Here is a 24,377-nt window from a genome sequence, read left to right on the forward strand (position 1 = left end):
CACTGCTCCTTAGCTTCGTCTGTTAGCTTTGTTGTGGGTACAGCAAGGGAAGCCCAAGTCCCTTTTTATGAATAGTCCTGCGACCTCTGGTGTCTCCGAGCCTTTGTTTCCTCATCTGTCCAATGGAGACAACAGTCCCACCCCTTTCGCAACAGCCTTGAGTGCCTGGGTTAGGTGTTTAGGTGCAGGGGCTGGCACTAGGGTCCCGGCTTCCGTGTGAACAAATGAGTATCAGCCTCTTCCCGTGTCTTGCAGCCCAAACGCCGCTCATGGGTGAACCAGGGCGGCACCCCTCGGTCCTCAGCGGGTTGCACAGGCTTCCAGCTTCTGTGCACTGACCCCTCAAGCTCTGGGTAAGGCACTCTTCCGCCCAGCGCTGGGCCGGGCTTGGTCCCTCCTGCAGGGGCCGCCCCCGGGGCACTTGCCCTCCTCCTCTGCAGAGGTGGCTGATGCCACATGCGGTGTGGAGTGGCAGGCTGGGCACTGCCCTTCCCTGTGCCATGTGAACCTTCTGGGATCCCTGCTGCTCTGCCCTTCAGCCAGTCCTACTAGGACCCGGGTGACAGGCCACTTCTGGGAAGCCCTCTGACTTTTGGGGTACACTAGCACTTCCCCACGGCTCTCTGGGCACCACAGCCTCCTGTTCCCTGGCCACGTCTCCAGACTGTGAGTGCGAGGGGAGGCCAGCTCTGCTGTGCCGACCCCTGGTCTCCAGCCAGAGGCAGTGATGGTGCAGTGCTCAATGATGAGGGGCCAGGCTGGATGCCGTGAGCCAAAGGGTGACCTCAAAGCAGCATTTTGTCTCCTTGTGTAGATTTTTCATGGACAGCTAACACCTGGGGCCTGGGGGTGGGCCTCTCCTTGGGTTAAGAACTGATAGATGCGCTGGATGTGGTGGCACATGCCTGTCGTCCCAGCGCTCTGGGAGGCTGAGGCAGGAGGATTGCAGGTTTGAATCCACCCAGGACAATTTAGCAACTTATCAAGACTGTCTAAAATAAATAAATAAGTAAATTTTAAAAAGATTGGGATGTGGCTCAGTACAAAGGCCCCAGGTTTAACAGATAATATAAAAAATAGAAACAGCCAACAAGAGACAACAAGTGAAGAACACACCAGGTTTTATAACTTTTATTATGGGCTTATGTAGGTGAAATTTGCAAGTCAGTACAAAAGGTGGCCTTCAGGGTAGTTCAGCAGGCCTTGAAAATGCCCTGGAGGTGCCCTGGCAGAAGCCGAGATGTGGCAGAAGCTGTAGTCTGTACCAGTACCCTCCTGCTTCTGTCTGACCAAGAGCCTCAGGGTTAGTGGGACTGCAGACTCCAGGAGTAAGACCCTACTTCCCCGCATCCCTTGCAGCTAGGGTCTACCATGTCCTGTGCCCTGGCCACAGGGATGTGGGCAGGACCCTGTGAGAACATCCAGGTGGTGTTCCTGAGCTGGGGAAGGCTTTTGCTCGCTTGGTGGAAGTGCAGGGCAGATAAGGAGATCCCAGCTGTCATCTGGGACAGAAGGCCACCTCCAACCTCTTGGCGGGCCCGTGTCCTGTGTTTCCCAGCAGCAGGACATGTCTGGTTCTCTGCACATCCCCCAGGAGGGCCAGCACAGCTGGTGTCCAGCCTCAATGTGCTGCTGCTGTTTTGTTGAGCACCAAGGGAAGACACTGGCTTATGATTCAGGGTACACAAGACATCTCACCACTCACACCTAATGCAAGGAGAGGCTAATACTGCGAGCACTGCTGCCGGAGCCCCAGAGCACAACTGCTCGGAGGGCAGATGCTGGGGGCGGGGTCTGGACCCCAACTGTCCAGCCCCACACCCAACACCGTTGGGACTTGCAGGTGTTTCCTGCTGTGCCTCACAAGGACACTTCCCCCATGAGCTGCCTGCTCCTTCCTGGGACCTTAGCTCAGTTCATTTCTCCAGCCTCAGTTTCCTCTTCTGTGCAGCAGGGCTGCCAGCCCCTGCCTGTGACTCCACCAGGACTTCACTGAGCAATTGAATGAAGCGCTTTGTAAGCTGCAGGTGCACAAGGTGGCAGTGATAGTCACCTGGAGTCTTTGGGGGACAAGGACAGGGGGGACAGTTCCCAGGGAAGGCAGGAGCAGCTGCCATCTGCAAATCTGCAAAGACAAAAGTACTGGCTGTTGGCTGGAGCCCAAGGCTGGGGCACCACAAGCCCTACGCATTGTCTTCACAAGGGCTGCAATTAAGGGCGAGTGGGGTTCATTAAGGAAGCTGGAGGGGAAGGCAACCTGGCTCCTGGTGATGCTGTGATGAGATCACAGGGTCCTTCCTGGGGTTTGGGCTGGAACATCCCAGCCTCCCAGGTGTTGGGGGGCAAGGAGAGCCTGATGGGTGTGGGGGGCGCTGCCACTGTGCTGGGGGGTGGGGTAGCGACAGCTGAGGCTGTGTGGCGTTCAGTGTGGCAGGCACCTTCCCAAGCCCTTGGCTTGTTTGATCCACTCAGTCCTCCAACCCCGGTGTGCTGCAGTCTTGGTTCACAGGTGAGGACTCCAGGCACGCGGAGGACAAAGAGCTTGCTCAAGGTCACCCGTGGGTAAGTGGCAGAACAGGAGGTATCTGAGAGAGCAAAGCAGTGAGACAGAGCAGGGAGGGCCACAGCAGGGAGCTTTGCCACTCCGGACCTATCTGGTCTGGCTCTTTGGCCTGAAAAGTGAGCATTTGGCAGCCGGCGTACCTGATGCACAACACGGTACATGTTTTAGGCTTTGTGACCATATGAGTTCTGTGATAACTTCTCACCTCGGCCGGCCGTGCGCAGCAACCTGCCGCAGGCAATATGGAAACCGATGGGCATGGCTGTGTTCCAATAAAACTTTATTTATAATACAAACAGCAGTTGGGTCTGCCCTTGGATTATAGTTTGCTGATCTGCATTTTGAATCATTCATGTCAAGTCCTTATCATGTTTGTTTCATTAAATGCATTTACTTGACATTTTTCTTCGTAACAACTCACCGGCTTTCCTTACATGGCATGTCACAGCCTGGGTGAGGTAGTTACGGATCTGTGGTCATGCCAAACATGTGAAAAAAAAGCCGTAAATTAAAAATTAAAAAAAGAAGCACCTGGGCTCCTAACATCACCTCCTGCATCTCAGGTCCAGGCTCCTGCTCCTGGGGATGTCTTTCTACTACTGAGGTCCTGAGCAGGGAGATGAATGTGGGAGGGCGGAGCCCTGCACCCCAACTTTGGATGCAGCAGTTCTCAATTTCTCTGGTTTTTATGCTGGGTTTGCGTCAGATTTTTCTTTGGAAAAGAGGTTCTGTGGCCAAAATAATTTGGAATTAATTATCTGAAAGCGGCTTCAGGATGAACCAGAGCTTGGTGTAGCTGGGTGGTGCAGCGCTTGCCTTAGCAGGCCCCACACCCCCCACCCCATCGCCAGAGTCACCAACGAAACACGACCACAAGCAACAGGAACAACAAACCTGGAAACCTCTGAGCTGTGTGCGAGGACGTCCCAGCGAACTGCCGCCAGTCCCAGCCCGGGGCCCTGCACACACCCTTCTCCTGGGAGCATGCTCACTCCCACAGCTGCTGGCAGGGGAGGGGGCCGCTCGTTTCACAAAGCACCAAGGATGCATCAGGCCTGACAGGCACAGAACAGGCCTGGGTGCTGCCCTGCTGGGGTCACAGTCTGGGGGACACAGGAGGAAGAAGAGCGAGGCACTGCTATCACTGGGTCATCTAAGGGAGCCGGTGTCCCATGCGGGCTTGGGGAAGAGGCCTGTTGGAAGGTGCCACTCACTCACCTCCTCATCTCTCTTTACTAATATCGCGAGTGACCACATGTTACTGTAAGTGACCTCGGGGAGGGAGAGAGGAGTGAGGAGGCAGGGCCCCTACCCGGCTCTACTCATGGGAGGGGCACTCTGCTACCCCAAGGCACGCCAAAGGGTTAAAGTCACTTTCATTAAAATTTAAATTTCAGCAGGTGCCCCCTCCCCCTCCCCGTCCTTTGAACGTCTGACTGGCAACCATTTCATATTTCAATCTCGGCAGAACAAATTGAATTAGATGTTGAAACTGAGCTGGGCTCTGTTCACCAAAGCCTGTGTGCCCGGCCCCCGCTAATCCTGTCCCAGCCGCCGCCTGCGACCGAGAGCGGATCAGGCCTGCACAAAAGACAAAACGGAACCGTCCGGAAAGGCGCTGGGGGGGCAGGAGGACATGCAGCCGGCCTTGGCCTCGGCTGCTGGAGACTGTCTCCTGCCTCACGCCAGAGTCTGGAAGCCTGGGACAGACCCTGGGGCCACCCAGCTGGGAACACACTCCAAGGGGGCACGCAGGGGCCACCTGGGTCTCCGTCCTCGCACCTGGGTGCCCAGCACATGGTGGAAGCCCAGTGGACACGCAGCAGACACCTGAGGCATTTGCTCTGCAGCTCTGCCTGGGCCACGTCCCTTCCTGTCTGCAGGGCGGACACTCTCTCTGTGCCTGTCCCTTCCTGGTGACAAGCTGCCGGCAGCCTCCCTGAGTCCAGGTGCTCATGCTGGAATCCTGAGCTCAGGGGTCTCGTGGCTCCGTCCTTGCCTTGGGGTTGGAGCTGGCTGCGGGGTGCAGCTCATGTTTTGGGGGATGTAGGCAGCACACTGGGTGGAGAGTCTGCGCCGTGCTCTGGGGTCACCCATGCTCCAGAGCTCTCCTGTGAACTGTGGATCGGCCCCAAGCTGAGTTGGGCCTTCAGAGAGGACAACTTGGCTGTGAGGAGCCTGGACCTTTGGCAGGGAGGTCACCAGGGGCAGGGGTCAGGCAGGGACGCTCTGCCTGTCTCCCTCGCCAGCCCCAAGTGGACACGGGCAGGGATGGGTGCGAGGATAAATAGGAAACAGCACCCCGACTCCCACCCAAGCTCCTCTCTGAGCACCCCAGGCCATGGCCTCCTGTCGGGGCGCATGCCCTGGTCTCACCGGGTCTCCAGGAACTTGTTCTGTTTGAACCTTGTCACAGTTCTCTTCTCAGCTCCTTCCTGACCCCTGACAAGTGGCCAGCCTTGCCTCCTGCACCCGTCTCCACGACCCACAGACTTCACGCTGGCAGCTTGTCCACATGCATCACTTCGCCCGGCATCACTTCCGGGGTCTCCCCACCTCTCCTGGGTGTGGGACCACCGTCGTCCCGGAAATGTCCCCAAGGCCCCGCTCCCCGTGGGATGGTGACTGTCACTTTCTTGCTGCCACAGCAGCCTTGAGATCGGCCCACACACCCTGATGACGCATCCCTGCTGAACTGCACGCCCAGGGTGCCTGGTCCTCTGTGCTGTCCTCTGGGCTGGGTGGCCTCGCACCTGGCTTCACTGCCCAATCACCTTGCTCCAACCTCATCGAGAATAATGAGGATGATGATCCTGACGCTAAAAATGACAGCCAGCTGCTTCAAGCACTCACTGGAAGAGGTACAGGGCGCAGGGCACGGAGATCCTTAAACTCCAGACTGTCTCCTGTGTTAAATGCTGTAACCGAAAGGAACCGGGCTTGGGGACAGGGACTGAGTGTGGCTCTGCAGATCGACTGGCCAGACGACAGCTCGAGTAGAACCCGAACTCAGATCTCGGGGGGAACAAGAGGAGCCAGACAGAAAAGATGAGGGGCGCAGAGCACATGCAAAGCGCCCAAGGTGGGGAGCTACTGGGGAGGCCCCAGCGCTGTGGGACAGGCCGGGCCTTGGCACTGGGGCAAGCAGCATGGCTCCGTTCTTGGTGTACGGAGGCGGCCGTGAGGCTTTAACCTCTGGAATGATGTGATCCAGTTCCTGCATCCAGCCACAGACTGCGCTGGCTGCCTATGAAGACTCGGCTGTGGGTGATGGCGGGGGTGAGAGGGACTCTGGGGCCCCTATCTGTTGGCAGCTCCACTCCCCAGTGTGACCCCAGGACGGGGTACAGACGCCAGGCTGAGGGGCTCATTAGTTACATTTCCTTTGCTGGCACACAATACCTGCCCACCCACAACTGAAATGAGGTGGGGTTTACTTAGCTGGGTTTCAGCAGGTGCAGTCCACGGCGGCAGAGAGACACAGAAGACCCCTTACAGAGACAGCCCCGGCGACCTCCGCCTGACAGCACGCTCAGCCTCGAGCTCCTCTGTGGACGAGTCCACTCGCGATGTTCACGCCCTGCGATTCAGTCACCTTCCCAAAGCCCCACTCTTGACACAGCTGCCTTCGCGGACATTCCAGATATGAGCCATGACAGGGGCAGGGACCCCACCCCGGCCAGTTCCGGGCTGGGCTGGTGAGCAGCGGCAGCGCTCTGTCCTCTGGCTACTCCTTTAGCTGTGTCTTTGTGCCCAGGCCTCTGGGCTGCTCCAAGGCGCAGATTTATACACCGTTCACGACGCTGTGTGACCCAAGATGCGTGCGGAGAGCTCTGTGACCAGGTGCTGTCCGCAGCACGCACTCTAAGGATGAGGACACCAAGGGTGCAGAAGTCACTGCCTGGCTTCCAAGGCTGCCAAGTGGGGTGGCACCGCTGAAGCCAGCTGGCCCGGGCTTGGGGAGTGCCTGGCCGTGCCCCACGACGCTGAGCAGCAGAGAACGTGGGCCCTGCTGGGGGAGGGTCTGACAGTGCCTGTCTCTGCCTTTTCTGTATTAGGCCCACAGGGCTGTGACTTATTTTTGGCATTCAAGAGGCTGTCCCCTGCCCGCGGGGTGGGGACATGCGCACACAAACCACTCGCCCCAGGAGGCTCCAGCAGGATGTGCTACCGCCCAGCAATGGAAGAGCAGCACGGAGCAGGGCAGTCCCAGCCCTGTCACCCCCTCGGGGCCTGGTCCCTGATGGCCCTACCCGCTGCGGCCACTGTGCCGTTTGCAGGGCACCTCACTGGAGAAGCAGGGGCACAGCTGCTCTGGGTTTCTGTACGCACTGCTAATTTTCAGGGGCGAGTCAGGGTGATGGGCTGTCCACCTGGTACCACACAGCCCGGGTGGGGGTCCAGGCCACTCTGAGAGCTGCACAGGACCGGAGCCTCACACACACACGGAAAGCAGCAAGGACCCAGGGCGTCCCTAGACATCACCTCTGGTCCCAAATGAAGGCGGCCACAAGCGCAGGTGACACTGAGGGTTTACTGGACCCACTTCATGTTCTCCAGCACCCCCACCCGAGGCAGGCAGCTCTCATCCCGCCAGACACAAGGAATGACCGAGCATCTGGGGCCGGCACGGTCCGGACTGCATGGCTGGAGGTGCTGTGTGGGGAGCTGGACCGGAGCTGAGGGGCTACGGCCCCCTCTCTCCTCTGTGTCACCTGGCCTGGGGCTGTGCTGGCCCTCCTGGGGTGTAGAGGGTGTGCACACAGTGCTCCTTGCTGGGGACTAGCTGGGGACGCTGCTTGCTGGGTCGGACCCTTGCAGTGTTCCAAGCCCCCATGTGTCCCAGTTGGGCGTGTCCAGTCAGCCTGTGTTGGAGCCACTCGGAGATGTCTCGGGGTGACAGAGGTAGGCTCAGGCCCCCGTGATCAGGATGCACAGGATGGAGGCCTAGTCCTTGGGACAGACGCAGGTGGCTTCCCAGTGGCAGCCCGAGGTGAGGAAGGCAGGAGTCCGGGGCGCAGCACGGCGTGCCTGCGGTGCTGGTCTGCTTCCCACGGAGGCCTTGGGGGGCGAGGACCAGGCCCAGGCCGGGGTCTCTCCAGGTGCGCGGGTGGCACCTGCTGTCAAGATGCACAGGCATTGGCTGCTGGACCGAGGCTGGGATCCACTTTGACCCTGCACCCAGCAAGCGGGGCCCTGCCGCTCCCCACCCCCAGCCCACGCGCGGGGAGTGCACGAGCCGGAGCGGCTGTCCCTGTCCCCCCGGGGCCCCGCCGCCACGCACCTCGCAGTGCCAGCTCACAGTTGAAGGCTCTGCTCCTCGCCGTCGCTCGCGCTGTCCTCCAGCTGCTGCAGGATCCCATCCAACACCGCGGACCGCTTCTTCTTCCGGGGCTCTGGGAGAGCCCAGACGGTGAGGGGGCCGGCGACGGGGCGCAGCCGCACGGGAGAGGGCGGCAGAGCAGTGAGCGGCGGAAGAGGAGGACCCAAGAACAAGGAGGGGGGACAGAGGGAAGCGCACGTCAGCCTCTCCTCCCTCTGCCAGCCACACCCTCCCGCACCACCAGAGAGAAGGGTGTCCCAAGGTGGGGTGGCCTCCTGCTCAACCCCACCCTCCCGCGGCTGAGCCCGGCATGGCCAATGGTTAGGGATGCAAGTAGAAGCCGGGCCTGTTTCCTTGGAGTCAACGGTGTAGAAAGGGGCTGGAACTGAATACACGCTGGGGACACAGATGCGGAGCCCCAAGCGTCCCGAGGAGCACAGAAGGACTAACAAGCAGGGGTAGGTTGGGAGACAAGGGGCTATCTGGCTTGGGCTCTGGTGAAAGCAGAGGAGTTTTCAAGACTGGGTGAGAACGCGGTTCAGGTGCACACTGTGAAGGAAGCCAGGGGGCCTGAAAGGGCACAGGGTGCTCAGCAACACACACGAATGCCTCCTGGGCCTGTCCCCAAGGCGGAGTCCCACATGTGCCGGGCCACTCCCAGCGAGCCCCAGGCAAATGCCGGACCTGCCTGTGGAGGTGAGGGAGCGGGCAGGTGGGTCTAAGGCTGTCTGGCCAGGAAGTGGTGGGGTCAGGACCTGACCAAATCACCCCTAGCTAGGCCCACCATACCCCTGCTTTCCACGGATGTCTCTGGCTCTGGCTGGAGAAGCCGCAGAGACCCCGGGCAGTGCCCTGGTCCCCTGGGTTCCCGCCGCCTGCCCTCCAGTCCCTCTGCTGGTCTGGCCACTTACTCACAGGCGCTGCCGGGAGGCTGTGGTCGGTCCCTCCCCCAGGGCCAAGTCCTGCCCGCCTGTGGAGCCCACTCGGAGCTTCCTGTGGGCAGTGCTGTCTCCTCCCCACCCGTCCCTGCCAAGCAGGAAGGCTGGGCTGGGCCGCACTCCTCTCAGAGTGGCCCGGACCCCGCCCTCCCCGCTGCACTGTGGCCTCTGATCGGCACCTCCCCTTCCCCGGGGCAGTGTGCTTCCCTGCTGAGTGCTGCGCTGCAGTACTGTCCCCTCTGAAGAAGGGACCCGCTCCTTTTCATTCTCTCTGTTTTTTGGTTCCTGTTTTGCTTTCTGAGCACAGTTCTGCTATGTAGCGCAGGCTGGCCTCGAACTCACAATGATCCTCCTGACTTCGCCTCCTGAGTGCTGGGATTACAGGCGTGCGCGTTCCCTGCCCTGCCCGTCCTTTCCCGAGGTGCCCCTCACTCTCTCCCTTCTCTCATCTTGCTGGGTGTCACCACCAACCCCGCAGCAGCCATGCCTTTGTTGGGACACTGCCCTGCTCCCAGCTCACCGCTGTGTCCTGGTGCGCAGAGGGCTGGCGAGCCCCTCCCCCGCCGGTGAGGGAGCCGGGCTGGGAGGAGCTGCCCGCCACCCACCGAGCCTGGAGGCCTGGCAGCTGCACCCATCATTGTTAGCGATGAAAGCCCGCGGGGACGGTGGCAGCAGTGCCTTCCCCCTGCGCAGCCTGCTCATAATCGCCGGCCTGGAGGCGCACAATGGCCTCTGGAAATTGAATTCACGGGCAGGTAATAGACGCCGGGAAATAGAAGGGCAACAAAATAAGGCCCACCGGCCTGGTCTGTCCCCGACGCCCCTCCTAGCTGCAGATACCAGGGAGGGTCCCGCCTCAGGTTGGCTGTGCTAGGCTCGGCTGGGGTGGCCAGGGTCTGAGGGTGGTCAGCGGGACCCTCCGCCCTCACAGCCCAAGCCCAGGACTGGCCTGGTGGCGTGTTTTCTACCCATTTGTTAAGGTCAAGCGCTAAGACAGATCCAAGCTGGACCTGGTGGTACACACCTGATTTTCGGCCTCATGGGAGGCAGAGGCAGGAGGATGTTCGGAATTGTGCCTGCCTGGGCTACACAGGGACAGCCTATCTCAAAATGAAGTGAAAAAGGCCTAGGGTGCCGCTCAGTGGTGGAGCTCGGGCCTAGCCCAGGGCTTGCCCTGCTGTTTCTCCCTGGACCTCTCTGCCCAAGAGGGCGGAGCCCAGCACACTGGATGCGCAGTGTTTGCTGAGTGACTGAATGAAGGACAGGGAAAGCTGAGGGTCAGGAGTTCATGTTGCTGAAGACAAAAAGAAGCAGAGAGGAGGCCAAGAACAGCTTCCCCCTCAAGGAGAGCACCCACCAGCTCCCTTACCCAGCTCCTGGCCCACCCCGCATGGATGCAGAGTGCTAGGACCAGTGCGGTGTGAGCTGACCGAGTCTGCAGTGGGGTTCAGGCAGACCCCCCACTGCAGACACAGCCTCCCGTGCGCCTGCACCAGCTGCCGAAGTCCCACGTCCCGACATCAAAAGGCTCAGTGGGTTTCACCAAACAAACATAATGCAGAATCAGAGAAAGGTGTAAAATAAATAAATGAAACAAGCTGTGCATTTTCTTTCAGTATTACAGCTGCACCCGAAGATAAACAACAAATGAATGTCACCAAACATCAATACCCGAGAAATTAACTTGACAAAAGCTCAGCCGTCCCCCAACAACCCCCTAGTCCTGCCCCCAGCCCCCCCAACCTCCAACCACCAATTCTGCATTTCTGGAGTTCCCACCTAATGATTTTATTTTTCAATTAATTCCTTGACAGAATGCCAGCCCGCGTCGCTCCCCTCCCTGGCTGGCGCCGGCGCCCGGCGTGTGAAGCACCGGCGGGTGGAGAGAAAGGCAGGCGGGGGCTGTGGCTGTTGGGACCAGAGGCAGGGCTTGCTCGGGGTTTGGTTTCCGAGGCACTGTAGAGGGTTGGAGAGTGGCTGATGGAGCGGGATCCTGCAGGGTCCTGAGAGGAGGTGGCCTGCCAGCCAGGGGAGGGGACAGAGCTGGGTCAGGGGCCAGGTAGCCGGGCTCGACCCTGCAGCTCCCGGAGGGAGACTCCAGGCAAGTTGTCCTGCCTTCTGGGCCGGGTCTCTGCAGCTACCGAAGGACAGTGGCATTTACAGTGCCCACTGCCTAGGGTGTTGAAGAGTACAAGCCAGGCATGGTCGTGCACACCTGTAATCCCAGCCACTCACTACTCAGGAGGCTGAAGCAGGAGGATTGCAAGTTCAAAGCCAGCCTGGACCATGTCACATGACCTTACCTCAAAAGAAAAAGGTGACCATGTCAGGCTGAAAGCCCGTGCCTGGCACACAGTGGGCACTCAGCAGGGCGGCCACTGCTTTCCTCTCTAAATCAAAGGCAGTGACACCAGGCCTGGGACCAAGGGTAACCACATGGAGTGACACAAGACCGCCACCTCGGCCCCCCCAGGGCACCTCATTGACACGATTTGTTGTGAAAAGGGAAATCAGTTTCGGCATCCACACACAAGCCTGCTGCCCTGGAACCTGTGCCTGGTTCCCACTGTGCGCACCTGCCACACAGGCCTACCTCTCCCTGCCTGGCTGTCACTGCCGCCTGTGTCCTCGCTGTCCCCGGAGATGAGAGCTAGGTTTGCGCGGTGCTGCCAGCCTGTACTGCAGTCCCCAAGTGTGCCGTCCCCGGGGTGGGGCTGCAGGGCCTGGGATCAACAGGGTGGCCTCTGGGATTTCCTCTGCTAAGAATGCCATGGTGGTTCCAGCAGGCTGCCACCAACCCCTCGGGTCACGAGCAACCTGCAAATCCCAGCTTGGGGACCTGGGGGCACTGGAGACACATGGTGTGAGTACCGTGTGGGGGGCGTGGGGGCCTGACTGCCCGTCTCCCCCACCCTGTCTGCCCTCCCGGGCTCCACCTTGCTGCCACTTAGGCAAAGCACTCAGGCTCCCTGACAGGTCTGCCCCCAACGTGGTTTACAGCAGGTGCACACCAGGTGCTCAGGCACCCAGGAGCCAGGACCCGACCTGCCTCTCCCACCTCTAGCAGTTCTGGGAGGGGCTTCACTCCATACTCCCAGCTCCGATACGTCGACCAGGCCCACGGTGGCACTGTTGGTCTCATGGGGACCTGGGCTTGGGGAGGTGGCAAGACCAAAACCCTGAAGGACACTGGCTGGGGGGTCACAACAGGGCTCAGGGCGGCGGGACTTAAGTGATCTACACTCAGGGGCCCGGGGGGTCTCTGTATTAGCCACTTACTCGGGTGTAGACAGATAGGACCGGAAGTGGTGCGAAGCAGAGAATTTGGTGACACAGGCCCGAGGCCTGGTTCTAAAGGTGCTAAGCTACCGTGCACTGTGAAATCAGAGTTCCATGAGACTGACCTGAGGAAGAGGGCCCAGCAAATGGAGAACTCAACTGCCCAAACTAGGGCTGGGGACACGAAAGAGGGATGAGTCCCCAGGCATCCCCGGCTCTGCGCAGCGGGCTGGGTGTAGACTTTCCTGAAGTCCCAGGTGCTGGTGACATCACTGTCCCAGTTTTTGGCTGAGGAAGTTGCTGCCCTAGGGCTTCGGGAAGTCATGTGACCACGGCAGGCTCTCTGATGGGGCTCCGCACAAAGGGTGTGCTGAACCCAAGGCCGCCTGTCCTGTGTGGGAGATGCCTGCCCAGCTCTGCTCCAGCAGGAGAGGTGCAGGGCAGCACCTGCACTGCACCCACCGGTTCCTCAGAGGCCAGAGGCCCCTACCCAGTACCAGAAGAATCAGCCAGAAGCAAACCATGGAGTGCCTGGGGCAGGTGGCCTGGGCGGGCACTGAGTATTACGGCTACCACGATCACTATGGTTATTAACCCGCCTGCAGAGGGGTCCAGCTCCCGGAGTAGTACCCGACCACAGTGCAGCCTGACATGCGACCCCGCCCTGGGTGTCCGGGGAGCCCTGCAGGTGCACCAGGTCTGTACGGCTGGGCTGGCCACACTGTCCTGTGTATAGGCCCGAAGGCACCCTGCTCTGGACTACCATGGTTTTATCCTGACGCCTGGCCCAGGGACCTGGGGCCTGGTCCTGCCTGTGTCTGCGATACGAACAGTGCTGGGAGACCTGAAGACCTCTCCATCAGAAGGGGAGGAAAAAGCAAAGGACCGTGGGAGGGTGGACGGCGTCCCTGGCACGCTGCTCGGGTCTGGAGGATCTTCAGCCCTCAGGGGTTCGGTCTGCACTGGCGCCCTCTCCTCTTGGCACGGGGCCTGGGTGGAAGCGGAGCTGAGGACTTGGGGACATTTCCTCTCGGGGCCAGGGTGCGCTGAGGTCTGCACAGGACCTGTGTGTGCCAGGGAGGGACGAGTCAGCCGTGGGTGACTCTAGGAACTGCAGAGGGACGCTGTGGCCCATGGCAAACAGGAAGCCCATGCTTCATAGACACAGGCAGCTGCTCTGTAGGCCCTGCTGCTGTAGGGGTGTGGGACAGGACGGAGGGGGAGCCAGAATCAAGAGAGGCCAGAATCCTGATTTTTCACGCCAAATCTTCCAATAGCAAAATAGCAGCGATTTTTTTTTTTGGGGGGTCTCTTTGAGACAGGGTCTCGCTATGCAGTTCAGGCTGGCCTTGAGCTCACTTTGTAGCCCAGGCTGGTCTCGAACTAGCAACGATCCGCCTGTCTCAGCCTCCAGAGTGCCAGGATGAAGACGTGTGTGCCACTATGCCTGGCCAGTAGTGATTAATTCAAAATGTTTTTGTTTCCAGACTTTTTGTGTGTGGTGCTAGAGACTGACCGCCACTCCGACACCATTACATTTTTTTCATTTACTTTGAGATGGGATCTTGCTCAATTGCCCAGGCTGGCATCTAATTTGTGACCCTCCTGCCTCAGCCTCCTGAGTAGCTGGGATGACAGGACTGCACTATAGTGTCTGGCTGTTTTCTTATTCTGCAGGCAGAACACCAACCTTCAGCCGCTCCTGGCTGATGGCTCACCCAGGTGGCCTCTGACCTGTTTGCGCTCCTTGCTGTCTACGAAGCCCAGCTAGTTTCCCTCAGGGTCACAAGCCAGCCACAAAAGCCCTGTCTGTTTTCTGTGGCTTTCTCCTGGCCAGGAAATCCGGCCATCCCCTACCACTGGACAACCCTGGGGGACGCCCGCCTCCTTCCGCCTGCCTCTGTGGCCCTCTGGTACCTAGGACCCCGGACCCTCGTCCAATCATGGCTGGGGCCCTGCCCCTCCCAGGCGCTCTGCAGTCCACTCCTGTCAGTTTAATTCCGTGATCGATGAGGAGGAGCAGGAGCGATGGCCCGGCACAGCTGGCTTCCCCGTTAGCCCTAGCAGGGATTCCTGGCCTCGCCGGCGACGGCTGAGTGAAATGTTTGCAGAACGCAGAGAACACAAGTCAATAACAATTTAGCTGGATTGGGAGCAAGTACCTTCCCCGCACGGACAGCCGCTCCCAGGGGAGGGGACGAGCGTGTGCAGGAGATTGGCGAAGCACTGGGAAATATTTCCCCAACACCACCCAGTGAGGCTCGGGCAGGGCTGGCCGAGGACACCTGCTCTGGCTGGCCTCGGGTCCCCGCTTTCCGAGCACCTCCTCCGGGAGAAGCACCTGGCTCCCTGAAGCCGCCTCTCTCCCCTTCTTGGCTAGGAGCTGCCTTGACCAAAACAATCCTGCTTTTTCTCTTCTTTCTCTTGATTCTGCTTCTACCAGCTGCGGTGGTCGGGGCCGTGGGAAGGAGGGTCTCTGGGCCGATCTCAGCTTCTCTGGGCCAGTGCAGCCCAGAGTCAGCCAATAAACGCGAACCTGAGGTGGGAGGTGCGGTGCACACCTGTAATCCCAGTACTAGGGGCACAGGCAGGAGGACTGCAGGTTCTAGTCCAGACGGGGCAACTTAGCGAGACTCTGCCTTAAAAAGTACAAGGGACGAAACACATCCTGCTCGCCCCCTGTGCCCACCTCTGCAGCCTTTCCCACGGGGGCCCTTGCCTTCCAGCACTCTGGACGCCTCTCAGTGCGCAACAGGGACCCAGGGACCAGGGACGCCGGCGAGGGACCGAAACGGGAGCTTACCGGACACCTCAGTCTCCAGGTGGCTGCGGGGAGCCAAGACTAAGGGAGATTTCGAATAATAAATTCTGTGACTTCCATCCCTGCCTGAACCCTCCTGCCTGTGGTTTCTAAAGCCCAATGATTACGTTTCCATGGCCAAGATCAAGGAGCCCCATTTGCAAGGGCTGGCACAGGGATCACGGGCTCTCCGGGTCCCCGGTCTTTTGAAAATGTGCTGCTCGGCAGATGATTAAGTTATGGAAGGGTGTGTGCGTGTGAACTGTTGCCAGCTTTAAATATCATGCATATGCTGATGGCTTCCAAATTTATATCTCAGCCCGGACTTTGCCCCTGAGCTCGGAACTCGTACATCTATCTGCCTGACACCCAGGCGCATCCTGACAGGCACCTCAAAACCAGCGCATCCAGAACTCCTGAACCCACTGCCATAGGCCCGGCTACCAGCCCTGCTTTCTCCCCAGCCTGAGACCCACCTTTCCCACAGCCTCTCCCCCGAGGTCTCTGCCCCAGGCCCAGCCCCCGCCCCAGCTCTCATGTGCCTGGTCAGCAACAAGGGTCCTACTGACCCCTCCTTACACCTTCCCCACGCAAGCCCCATGCAGCAGCAGAGATGAGGTCTGCTGGTATCCATTGGCCATGGTGCTCCTTTGCTTAAGCCTTCCAGGACCTTCCTGCTCCATCTTTAAAGAAAGCCAGGCTTTCTGCCAGGCTAGAAAGACCCACAGCTTTGAGCATGGAGCCCCGCTGGCCTCTCTAGCCTGGCGTCTACCATTCTTTTCTCTGGACCTGCTGTCCAGCTGCCAAGGCCTGCTTTGAATGAGCCTGTGCCCCAGGACCTTTGCACCCACTGTTCCCTCTGTGTGGGATGCTTCCCCACAGATTCAGCTGGTTCCTTCAAGTAATACAGAAGTAGTACCTCCTCAGGGAGACTGCATGCAGCTAGCACATTGGAAATCTCTTTTCTCCCTCTAGAGGACCATACATTATCCTACCCCTAGAAGCGTCATGGTAGGAGGAATCAGCCATCTAGGTAAAATAAAGGACAGCCACATGAAGAGCCAAGGGGCTGCACCTCTGTTCTGTGTAGAGCCAGGGAGCAGAGGTTCCAGGTTGTGGGGGGCGCACAGGGTCTGTCACACCCCGCTTCTGCAGCCACAGGCCCTGTGTAAACAGCTGATTGTGGGCATGGCTATGTTCCAATATAACTTTATTGGTAAGAACAGATGGGGGCCATGCTTTGCAGCTGCTATGCTAGATGGATTAGAAGCATAGACTTAATGCAGCAGGGATCCAGAGGTGCTGGGGACACGGGGTGTGACGAAGCAGGGCTACCTGTTCTGCAGGGTCCTGAGCTACGTGTGAACAGGCCGGTCGGCACACCTCTCTGGCTATACTCAGACGCACTTCTTAAAAACGGAAGTAACTCCTCTCTCCAGGAAGTGGAAGGCTAAAATGAAATCCAGTTCTTAACTCTGCTTGGCACCACCCCCTCACACAGCAGGCCCCTGACAGCGCTCTCTCCCCTCTGCCCCACTTGATCTTTACTAGGAAATCACTCTACAGCCCCTTTCCAGGTCAGCAGTGCCTTGAGACACGAGGCGGACCCCGGCGCTGGCTATGCCTCTCACTAACCCTTGCTGAGCCCTGCTGCCCACGTCTACCTGTGAGGGTGAGCGGAATCAGCACTCGCTCAGTGCCTGGAACATCCCAGATGCTCAACTATCGCTGGGCACCCTGATGACTAGGCTCTTAGTGTTGCGCTCCACCCCCTGTCACCACACACCTGCTGTATGCTCAGCGCAGGGCATGCAGGGGACCTGCTCCTAGGGGCTCGAGCTTTAGGGACGAGGGGTCTTAACTGCGTGAACACATAACAGCACACTGACACCTCTGAAGGGTGAGGTGTGGCGGGCGGCATGGGAATCAAAGGAAGGGCGCGGGAAGAGGAGGTCCTGTCTCAGACACGGCCGAGCCCTGGAGGCAAGGAGGGCTGGGAGGCTGGGACAAGGGCTTGGGCATTTAGGCTCCTTCCCTGCTCCGAGAGGCTGGGAGGTTGCTCATGTGGGAGCCAGCGAGTGACCAGGACACTGACTGTGCTCGAGTCCAGCTTCTCTGCTGCTCTCGGATCTTGGCACAGGTGGGTGGAGGACGGCGCCATCTCCAGCCACTTGCCATTCCAGTCATGTCTGGGCTCCCGGCTCGGAGGTGAAAGGTACCGACGCTAACCACAGCCCATCAGTCCTCCCCAGCTGGAATAAGACAACACGAGGCAGCAGAGCCGCACTCCCGGCCAAATAAAAGCCTGTTTGCCCGGCCTCCCTGGCTGTGAGCGTTTAAGACGGAGGGCTGTGCGGGTGGATTTCTCCCGTGCCATTATGTTCTGCCGGCTGCGAGCGCAGGTACCAAGGCCTGCCGGGCCCTGAAAGCTTCTCGGTACTGCAACCCCGCTGCTTTGTAACACGCTCGGGAAGAAAGGGACGCAGCCAGGGGCGGCCTGCATCTTTCTTCCCTCTGCGCGCTCTCTGTTCACACTCCCACGTGCGAGGCGCTGAAGAACAGCACTTCACCGACCGCGGGGCCGCAGGCGAGTGGGGACGGGGAGCCCGATGCTTGGCCAGGGAGGAAGTGGGGAGGGAGGCGGAGGGCAGAGGAGGAAGAGGACGGGGAGAAGAGAGCGCGTCTGGGGGGATGTCGTCTCGCCATGCCCTCCCCGAAGCACCCGCCTGGTGTCCAGGTCCCTGCCTACTTGGGTGACTTTCACACGGACGCCCAATGACCTGCCCTCCACTGCTCCATTTGATGGGTGCTTCCTCCAAGGGAAACTAGGGTGGCGCCGCTGTGCAAGGATGGGCGAGGAGGCTGCCCGCGCAGGGCAGGGAGGAACTGGGATCCAATGGGCTCCTCTGCGTCCTGACGCAGCCCAGGGCAGAGCAGAATGCAGCGCTGGTACTGGCAGCAAGGGACAGTCCTCCTGCCTCCCCTTTCTCCTTGCTATGCTGCGCTAATTAAGCTCCTACTGTGTGGCAGGCTCTGTGGCTTGAGATGCAAGAGACAGGAGACATCTGAAGCCAGACGCAAACACCCTGTCCTGAGCACCGCAGGACACCTGTGCTCCTTCACACATGCACATGCATCCACATATATGCACACATACACACGCACACACCCATGCTCCATCCGGGCTTGTGAACACCACGGCTGCTCCCTGTCTTCTTCCAGGCAGGGCTCTGAGAGCTTGGGGCAGCACAGGGCGGGAGGCAGAACTGGCGCCTTATCGGGGGGCAACGGCAAGACCACAGCTGCCACACGTACCCCGAGGCTCACTCTTGTCACCTCCTCCACAGGCAGCCACCCTCCGGAGCCCCACAGCCTCCTAGCGAAGCAGGCACCTTGCAGCCACTGTACAGGTGAAGAAGCTGAGGCTACGCGACCGGTCTGAGAGGTGGCAGCTGCACACGCCAGCAGCACGGCCTGAACCCGGGGGTGGGTCCTGACTGCGGTTAGTGGCTGGGTGCCCCTGCGCAAGCCGCCTGCCCTCTCTGCGTCACTTTCCTCATCATAAACAGCACGGTGACAGTGTTTCCCCCTAGGACTCCGCAGGGCTCAGATGACGAGAGCTGGAGTGAGGCGGGTGAGGCCGGTCAGAGCTGGCTGGGGTTGTGCTCACCTGGCTTTTCAGGGTCCCGGGCCCACTGTCTCCTCAGTGGCTCCCAGTTCAGCCCTCCCAGGGGCAGGGCAGCCATACTGGCTTCTGTTTACCTGCTCGGCTGCCCTCACTGTCCCCAAGAATGGCTTGCAGGCCGCAGTAACACCGGCAGACTTGCTGCCAGGCCCGCGAAGGTGGAAACGCCGCCTTCCTGCCATGGCCCTGGGGCCACAGGGGTCCTTTATTGTGGCCACTGCTCGGTGGCCTCTGCCTGAGATCTGAGTGCCTTCTTGGCAGAGATCAGGCCAGAGCCAGAGCCGAGGCCGCTGGGCACGGATCCCACTGCCCTTGGCGTCTGCCAGGGCCCAGGGAGCTGCGAACAATGTGGATTTCGACATAAATGAGCTGGGTAGTTTTCACCACAGGGAAAGGGCACTGAGGGAAGAGGCTTGGCCTAGCTGGGAGGGTGGGAGGTCTGTGGTCCGCTCTGCACAGTCCAGGTGTCCTGAGCAGAGGGGGCGCTCTCGGGACACCTGCTCTATCTTGCTATTCCCCCAGCTACCCAGACAGCGGACAGACAGGTTTCAGGCCGATCCTCCCACGCTGTCTGTGGAGCTCAATTTATTGAAGGGGGCTGCTCTCCACCCGGGCAGAAGTGCTGAGTGCGCTCCAGGGAGAGCCCCTTACACAAACATTTGCCGACGGGGCATCTGGGGCTGTCAGTGCTGTCGATACGGACAGGTTCTCTTCCTGTGCATCAGGATTTGGGGACATGTGAGCTGTGGGCTTGCAGCTGTGTACTCAGCCTGTGCTTTGTGGTTTCACGTCTGCCCTGCCCCAACTGCTCCTAGCCGTGTGCGGAGGGCCTGGCATGTACAGCGTCAGAGACTGAGCCGCACACTGAAATGAACGGGTTGCTGGCAGAGAGGAATATCGCGCAGCCCCAACGACAACGTGGCAAGAAGGGAAGGCAGGGCTGCGCCCCAAGGCTTCCCAGAGGCTCTGCTCCTGAGGCCTGGCTTGGGAGGTCAGCCACAGACCCTGGGTGAGGTTCCCGCCACACAGAGAGTGTGAAGGGGACTTGGTGGCAGACAGTCCCCAGGTGACACCTTGGTTGTGCAGAGCAGACCGTGGGCCTCCTGCCCTCCTGGCTGGGTCTCTTCCCTCGGTGCCCCTTCCCTGTGGTGGAAACTTGTTGAAATCCGCAGTGTTCACAGCTCCCTACGGGGACGGGCACGGGCGACAACGGCAGGCATCTGTAATCCCCGAGACGGCCACACAGGCGTAGGCAGTGGTCACTGGGGGCCTCAGCACACAGGTGACCACAGCCCTGTCCCATAGCCTGGCTCTCCCTGTTGGGCAAGCGACTGTCATGAAGCCCCTTTTGCCACCTGGCTGGACCACAGCCAAGGGGTGTCTGAGAGGCTCTGGCTCCCCTCAGTCGCTGAGTGACAAGTGCCAGGGACAGCAAGGAACACCTGCCCACCTTCCCTGAGCCCAGCGTGGCACTGTTCTGGGGTTCACCCCTCCTAGGCAATGCCTGCACACCCTGCTGCAGAAGATGGGGTCGTGGGGCCCACTGCACTGACTGGTGTCACCCGCTCTTCTCTCTGGCTCTCAGCCCTAGCCCCGCAGGCTTCCCGCTCCTCAGACGCACCGAGCTCTTCAGGACCCTTGGCTGGCCCAGCCGGCCCGGGCACCTGATGACGCAGAATCCCCTAGCACCCTCCTCCCCGAGCTGCAGCCAGCTCAGTGGCGGCGGCGTTCCCAGCACAAGGGCAGGGCAGATGCTTAGATCGTCTAGTCACTGAGCGAACAGTCATCAAGGTCACGTGGTGCCACGGCAGTGTGCGAGAGGCAGAGCCAGGCCTGTGGGCCCTGGAGGAGGAGCATGGCCCCAGGACTGGGTAACGAGGGAAGGTGGAGGGGACAGAGCAGCCTGGGTGATAAGGAGCAGACTTTGGGACCTGGACAGAGACTGTGGTACCAACAGGGCAGGGCCAGGAGCTTGAGGCATGGCCCCAGAAACCTGGCAGGAGCAAACGTGGGGCTGAACACCTGCTCTCACGCTCCTGCCTGGGCTCCAGGTGACCCGGCCACCCGCAGTACTGAGTGAGAGGAAGGTACCCAGCTGGGACCAGAACGTGAGACTCTGGGCAGCTCTGCAGGGTGGGGGTCGGGTGCCCGGCCATCGGCCTTTCCTGGTCCCTGAGACCGTTCCCGTGTGCTCCTACCGTGGAAGTGCTCAGCCGTCTTCCGCCGCAGGGCCTGCAGGGTCACCTCGGAGTCCGCCCACTCCAGGACCAGCCTCCGGCCGTACAAGTGGGTGCTGTGACACAGGGCATTGAAGGCTCGCTGGGGGAGACAGGAAACACAGGAGCGGTTAGGAAACACACAGTGGGTACTTTGCTTCCGGGCATCTTGACTTGGGGCCCGGTGCTGGCCCCTGGACACTGGAGCTCCAGCAGGGCTGGGGTGCTGGCAGCTGGATCTACTTAATTAATGAGTTATGTTTCCAGGAGCAGAGCTGCAAATGACAGTGCTGTCGATACAGCCGCCGTCGGGCTGTCACTGGCGCCGGGGCTGGGTGGCCGTCTCATTTCCCATGTTACATCCTATCTGCCGAGGGCGACCCCATTAGCAGGGGCTGCCCCCAACCGGCGGTCAGCAGCCCTGGCCTAGTGAGAAAGCTCAGCTCTGCTGGCCACCAGAGGACAGCCACACAGGCCCTCACTGCCATTCGGTGCCACTCTCCTTCCCAGCCCCGTGGCCTCTGATACAAGACGTCCACCTGCGGCACGAAACTCGGTGGTTACGGTGTATTCTCAGAGCTGTGTGGGGATCTCCACGTCCATTTCACATTTCCTCACCCAGCCTAAGGACACAAGCAGCTTAGCCATCACTCAGAGCCCCCGGCTGCGCCCCCAGTCCGTGGCAGTCACTGAACGCTTTGTCTGGATTTGCCTGCTGGGGGCTCTCTCATGAATGGATCCAGGCAGCACGGACCGGTTCTCCCTCACACGGAGGCACTGCGCAGGGACGCCTTCCCGACCCGACATGAGGGCTCTTCCAGAATCATCTCGGCCACAGAGCTCAGGGGCCCAGAGTTCTTGGACTGCACAGCCAGTCTGCCCTGCAGTTCCAGCAAGATCACCAGCAAGTTACGTCAGTCTTCCTGCCGCTAGAACAGCAACACAACATGTGCCAACCTAAGGGTTGTGGGGACAATAAAAAGTGACACAGCGCCCAGAATGGTGCCTGGCCCAAGGACATGGCAGGTGTACAGCAAGGGCTCATCGGGTGCCGGCTCTCTGCCTTGGCGGCTTCCTGTCTCACACGCAACGTGTACCCCGTCTGTCAGCAGAGTGAGTCCCCAGGCAGGCGCTCGGCTGAACGAGGATGAGGCCCCAGGGGTCTCTGAAGGGCTGAAAGTCACAGGGCCCCAGGGAGCTTCCGCTCTGTCTCTGGGCAGCGACAGTGGCCACAGGACCAGGACAGGAAGGCTGGTTTGTCCCTCTGACTTCTGTAGGATCAAGAGGTGCCATGTAACCAGAGATCCAGGCTAGCCGGAACCAGCCACTCTGCCTTGCCGGTGGCATGCCTGCTATGGCCGGGTTGTATCCCCCAAAGAGGACACATGAGGTCCTCACCCCAGGACCTCAGAATGTGATGAGTATTGGAAACAAGTGGCTGCAGGAGCCACACGGCGGGGTGAAGTCACACTGCGGCAGGGCAGCCTTCGTTCACAGGACTGGTGACTCAAGGGGGCCGCCGTGTGGGGATTGAGGCAGACACGGGAGTGATGACACTGCAAACCAGGAACGCTGAGGACTGCCAGCTACGGCGGGAAGCCAGGAGAGGCATCCTGGGAAGACGACCCCAGGAGGACCCAACCCTGCTGCCCCCTCGCCTTTGAACTTGCAACTGCAGGAACTGCCAGTTGGGACAGTTCTGTTGTTGAAGTCACGTGGTCTGGGGCGCTGTCGCAGCAGGTAACGTGGTGACCTTGGGCAAGTCCTCCTCTGCCAAGGTGCTAAGGGTGAGACTGGCAGCGAGTGCAGGGGCGTGGAACCCAGCATCTCTGCAATAAAACCGGAGGTGCAAGGATGGGAGGAGGAGCAGGAAAACATCTTTGGAACTACCCAGGGCCAGGCCGAAGGGTCGCTTTGCCCTCCCCGTGCTGCTGCAGAAGGGCCAGGTGCAGGGAACTCTTTCTTTCCCTTTTTTAAACTTTCATTTAAAAGCCTCTCTCCCTTCCAGCAGAGGCTCTGCATCTTTTTCCAGGCGGATATAAAGTTGCATCTGGACTCTGCGCTGAAATGGCCCATTCAGAGCTCTGAACACACGGGCTCTCAGCTGGCGAGGCAGGAAACAGTCTGACTGGAGGAGAGGCGCTGGGGAGTGTGGCGAGGCGGGGATTCCATCCCCACACCAGGGTCCCCGAGGAGCTGTGTCCTCGGGGCACAGCAGGTTGGGGCGGCCGGCCGAGAGGCTACATCTAGCGGATGATCAGCCCAAACTTGGAAGAACGGAATGAGACCGGCTCCCTCTGACGTCACCCCTGGCAAATGCCATCACTTCTCTGCAGCTCGCCTGCACTTCATTTGCGTGGAAGAGCGTTCCATGCTCAGAGGTAGGAGAGGATAGCAGCTTGGCAAGCTCTGCACTGGGCTACTTCGGTTCAAATCCCAGTTCCAGCATTTACAAGCTGTGCAAACTTGGGCAACTTGCTTAACGTCTCTGAGCCTCAGCTTCTTCATGTGTAAAAGAGAGGCAGCACCCAAGCATGGGGAGGATTCGGTGAACTGTTTGGTCTCAGGCTGAGCATACGGTATGGTGTCAGCAGCCTCAGAAAATGCTGCCTGTCGTTGTTATTATTATTATTATTATTATTATTTATGCCTCACTTTTCATTAGTAGCCAAAGAGCATGAACAAGGGTAGCTGGGACCCGAACCCTTTCGTGTTTGCAGGTAGAACACACGATGGGGTTCTCCAAAAATAGCAGAATTACTTTTCCTTGTCCCAGTCCCTGCAGGGGAAGAGGATATCGGGCTGCGTTCTCAGGCGCCCACTGCTGCGGTGGCTGGAATGCGGTGGCCGTAAACTGTCACAGGCGGTGTGAGGACAGTGATTCGAAGCTAAAATTGGCTTTGGATAATCCAGAGTAATTGCATTTCATTAAGAAGGCGTAATGAGAGCTTGCTGTATTTGAGACTTCCTAGGGGACAGGGGAGGGGGTGAAGAGCAGGAAGACACAGTCCTGACCTGAGGCTTTCGGCTGGGGCAGGGGGCGAAGGCTTGGGCCCAGCAGAGGGACGAGCACAGATGCTCGGCCTGCAGCTTCCTCTCTCTCTGCGTGTGACCCCAAGGACACCACCTCTTGTGTTCCCCAGAGCTTTCAGAGTTCAGCTCCAGGCAGCGCCCAGCCTCTCCCCAAAGAGCCCCAGGCCCTGTGCCCCTGGGGGAGTTCCATGTTCCCAGGCCTCTGGGCTTCCTTTCTGGGAATTACAGGCCTTCCTGGCATGCACCGTGGCTTAGGGTTCACAGAGTCCCAGCACAGGACTCCACTGCTTCGCAAGAGCGAGCACCATGCTCCCGTTCCAATGCGGGGAAAGCAGGCACCAGCTGTGGTGCGTACGCAGGCCGTTCTTTCCTTCTCCTTGCCTTCGGATGGCTCATCTCCGGCAGGCCCAGGAAGGGTCTTGCTGGCAGCTGTGGGAGGCTCTGTCCTTCTCACAGGCTGCAGCCAGGGGTGCTCCTGGCACACTACAGCTCTTGTGCCTGCCTCTGCCCCGCAACGCTGACTTGTGCCAGTCTCCCCGG

The 24,377-nt window shown here is 59.8% G+C and overlaps 1 protein-coding gene across 2 annotated transcripts in view; it reads right to left on the reverse strand.

Moving 5' to 3' along the window:
• Window positions 1-5,947: 5,947 nt before the first annotated feature.
• Window positions 5,948-24,377, reverse strand: part of Rbm19 (RNA binding motif protein 19) — a 102,361-nt gene continuing 83,931 nt past the window's right edge. For both annotated transcript variants that reach the window (XM_013503702.1, XM_005403230.2), the window contains exons 23-25: window positions 20,787-20,907; window positions 7,848-7,959; window positions 5,948-7,680 (exon numbers count right to left, since the gene is read on the reverse strand). In XM_013503702.1, the coding sequence (XP_013359156.1) occupies window positions 7,862-7,959; window positions 20,787-20,907 (219 nt within the window). In that variant the 3' untranslated portion in view covers window positions 5,948-7,680; window positions 7,848-7,861. The remainder of the gene's footprint in view (window positions 7,681-7,847; window positions 7,960-20,786; window positions 20,908-24,377) is intronic.

The sequence above is a fragment of the Chinchilla lanigera genome, unplaced genomic scaffold (genome assembly GCF_000276665.1).
Source record: "Chinchilla lanigera isolate Chin_1 unplaced genomic scaffold, ChiLan1.0 scaffold00081, whole genome shotgun sequence".
Lineage (NCBI taxonomy): Eukaryota > Metazoa > Chordata > Mammalia > Rodentia > Chinchillidae > Chinchilla > Chinchilla lanigera.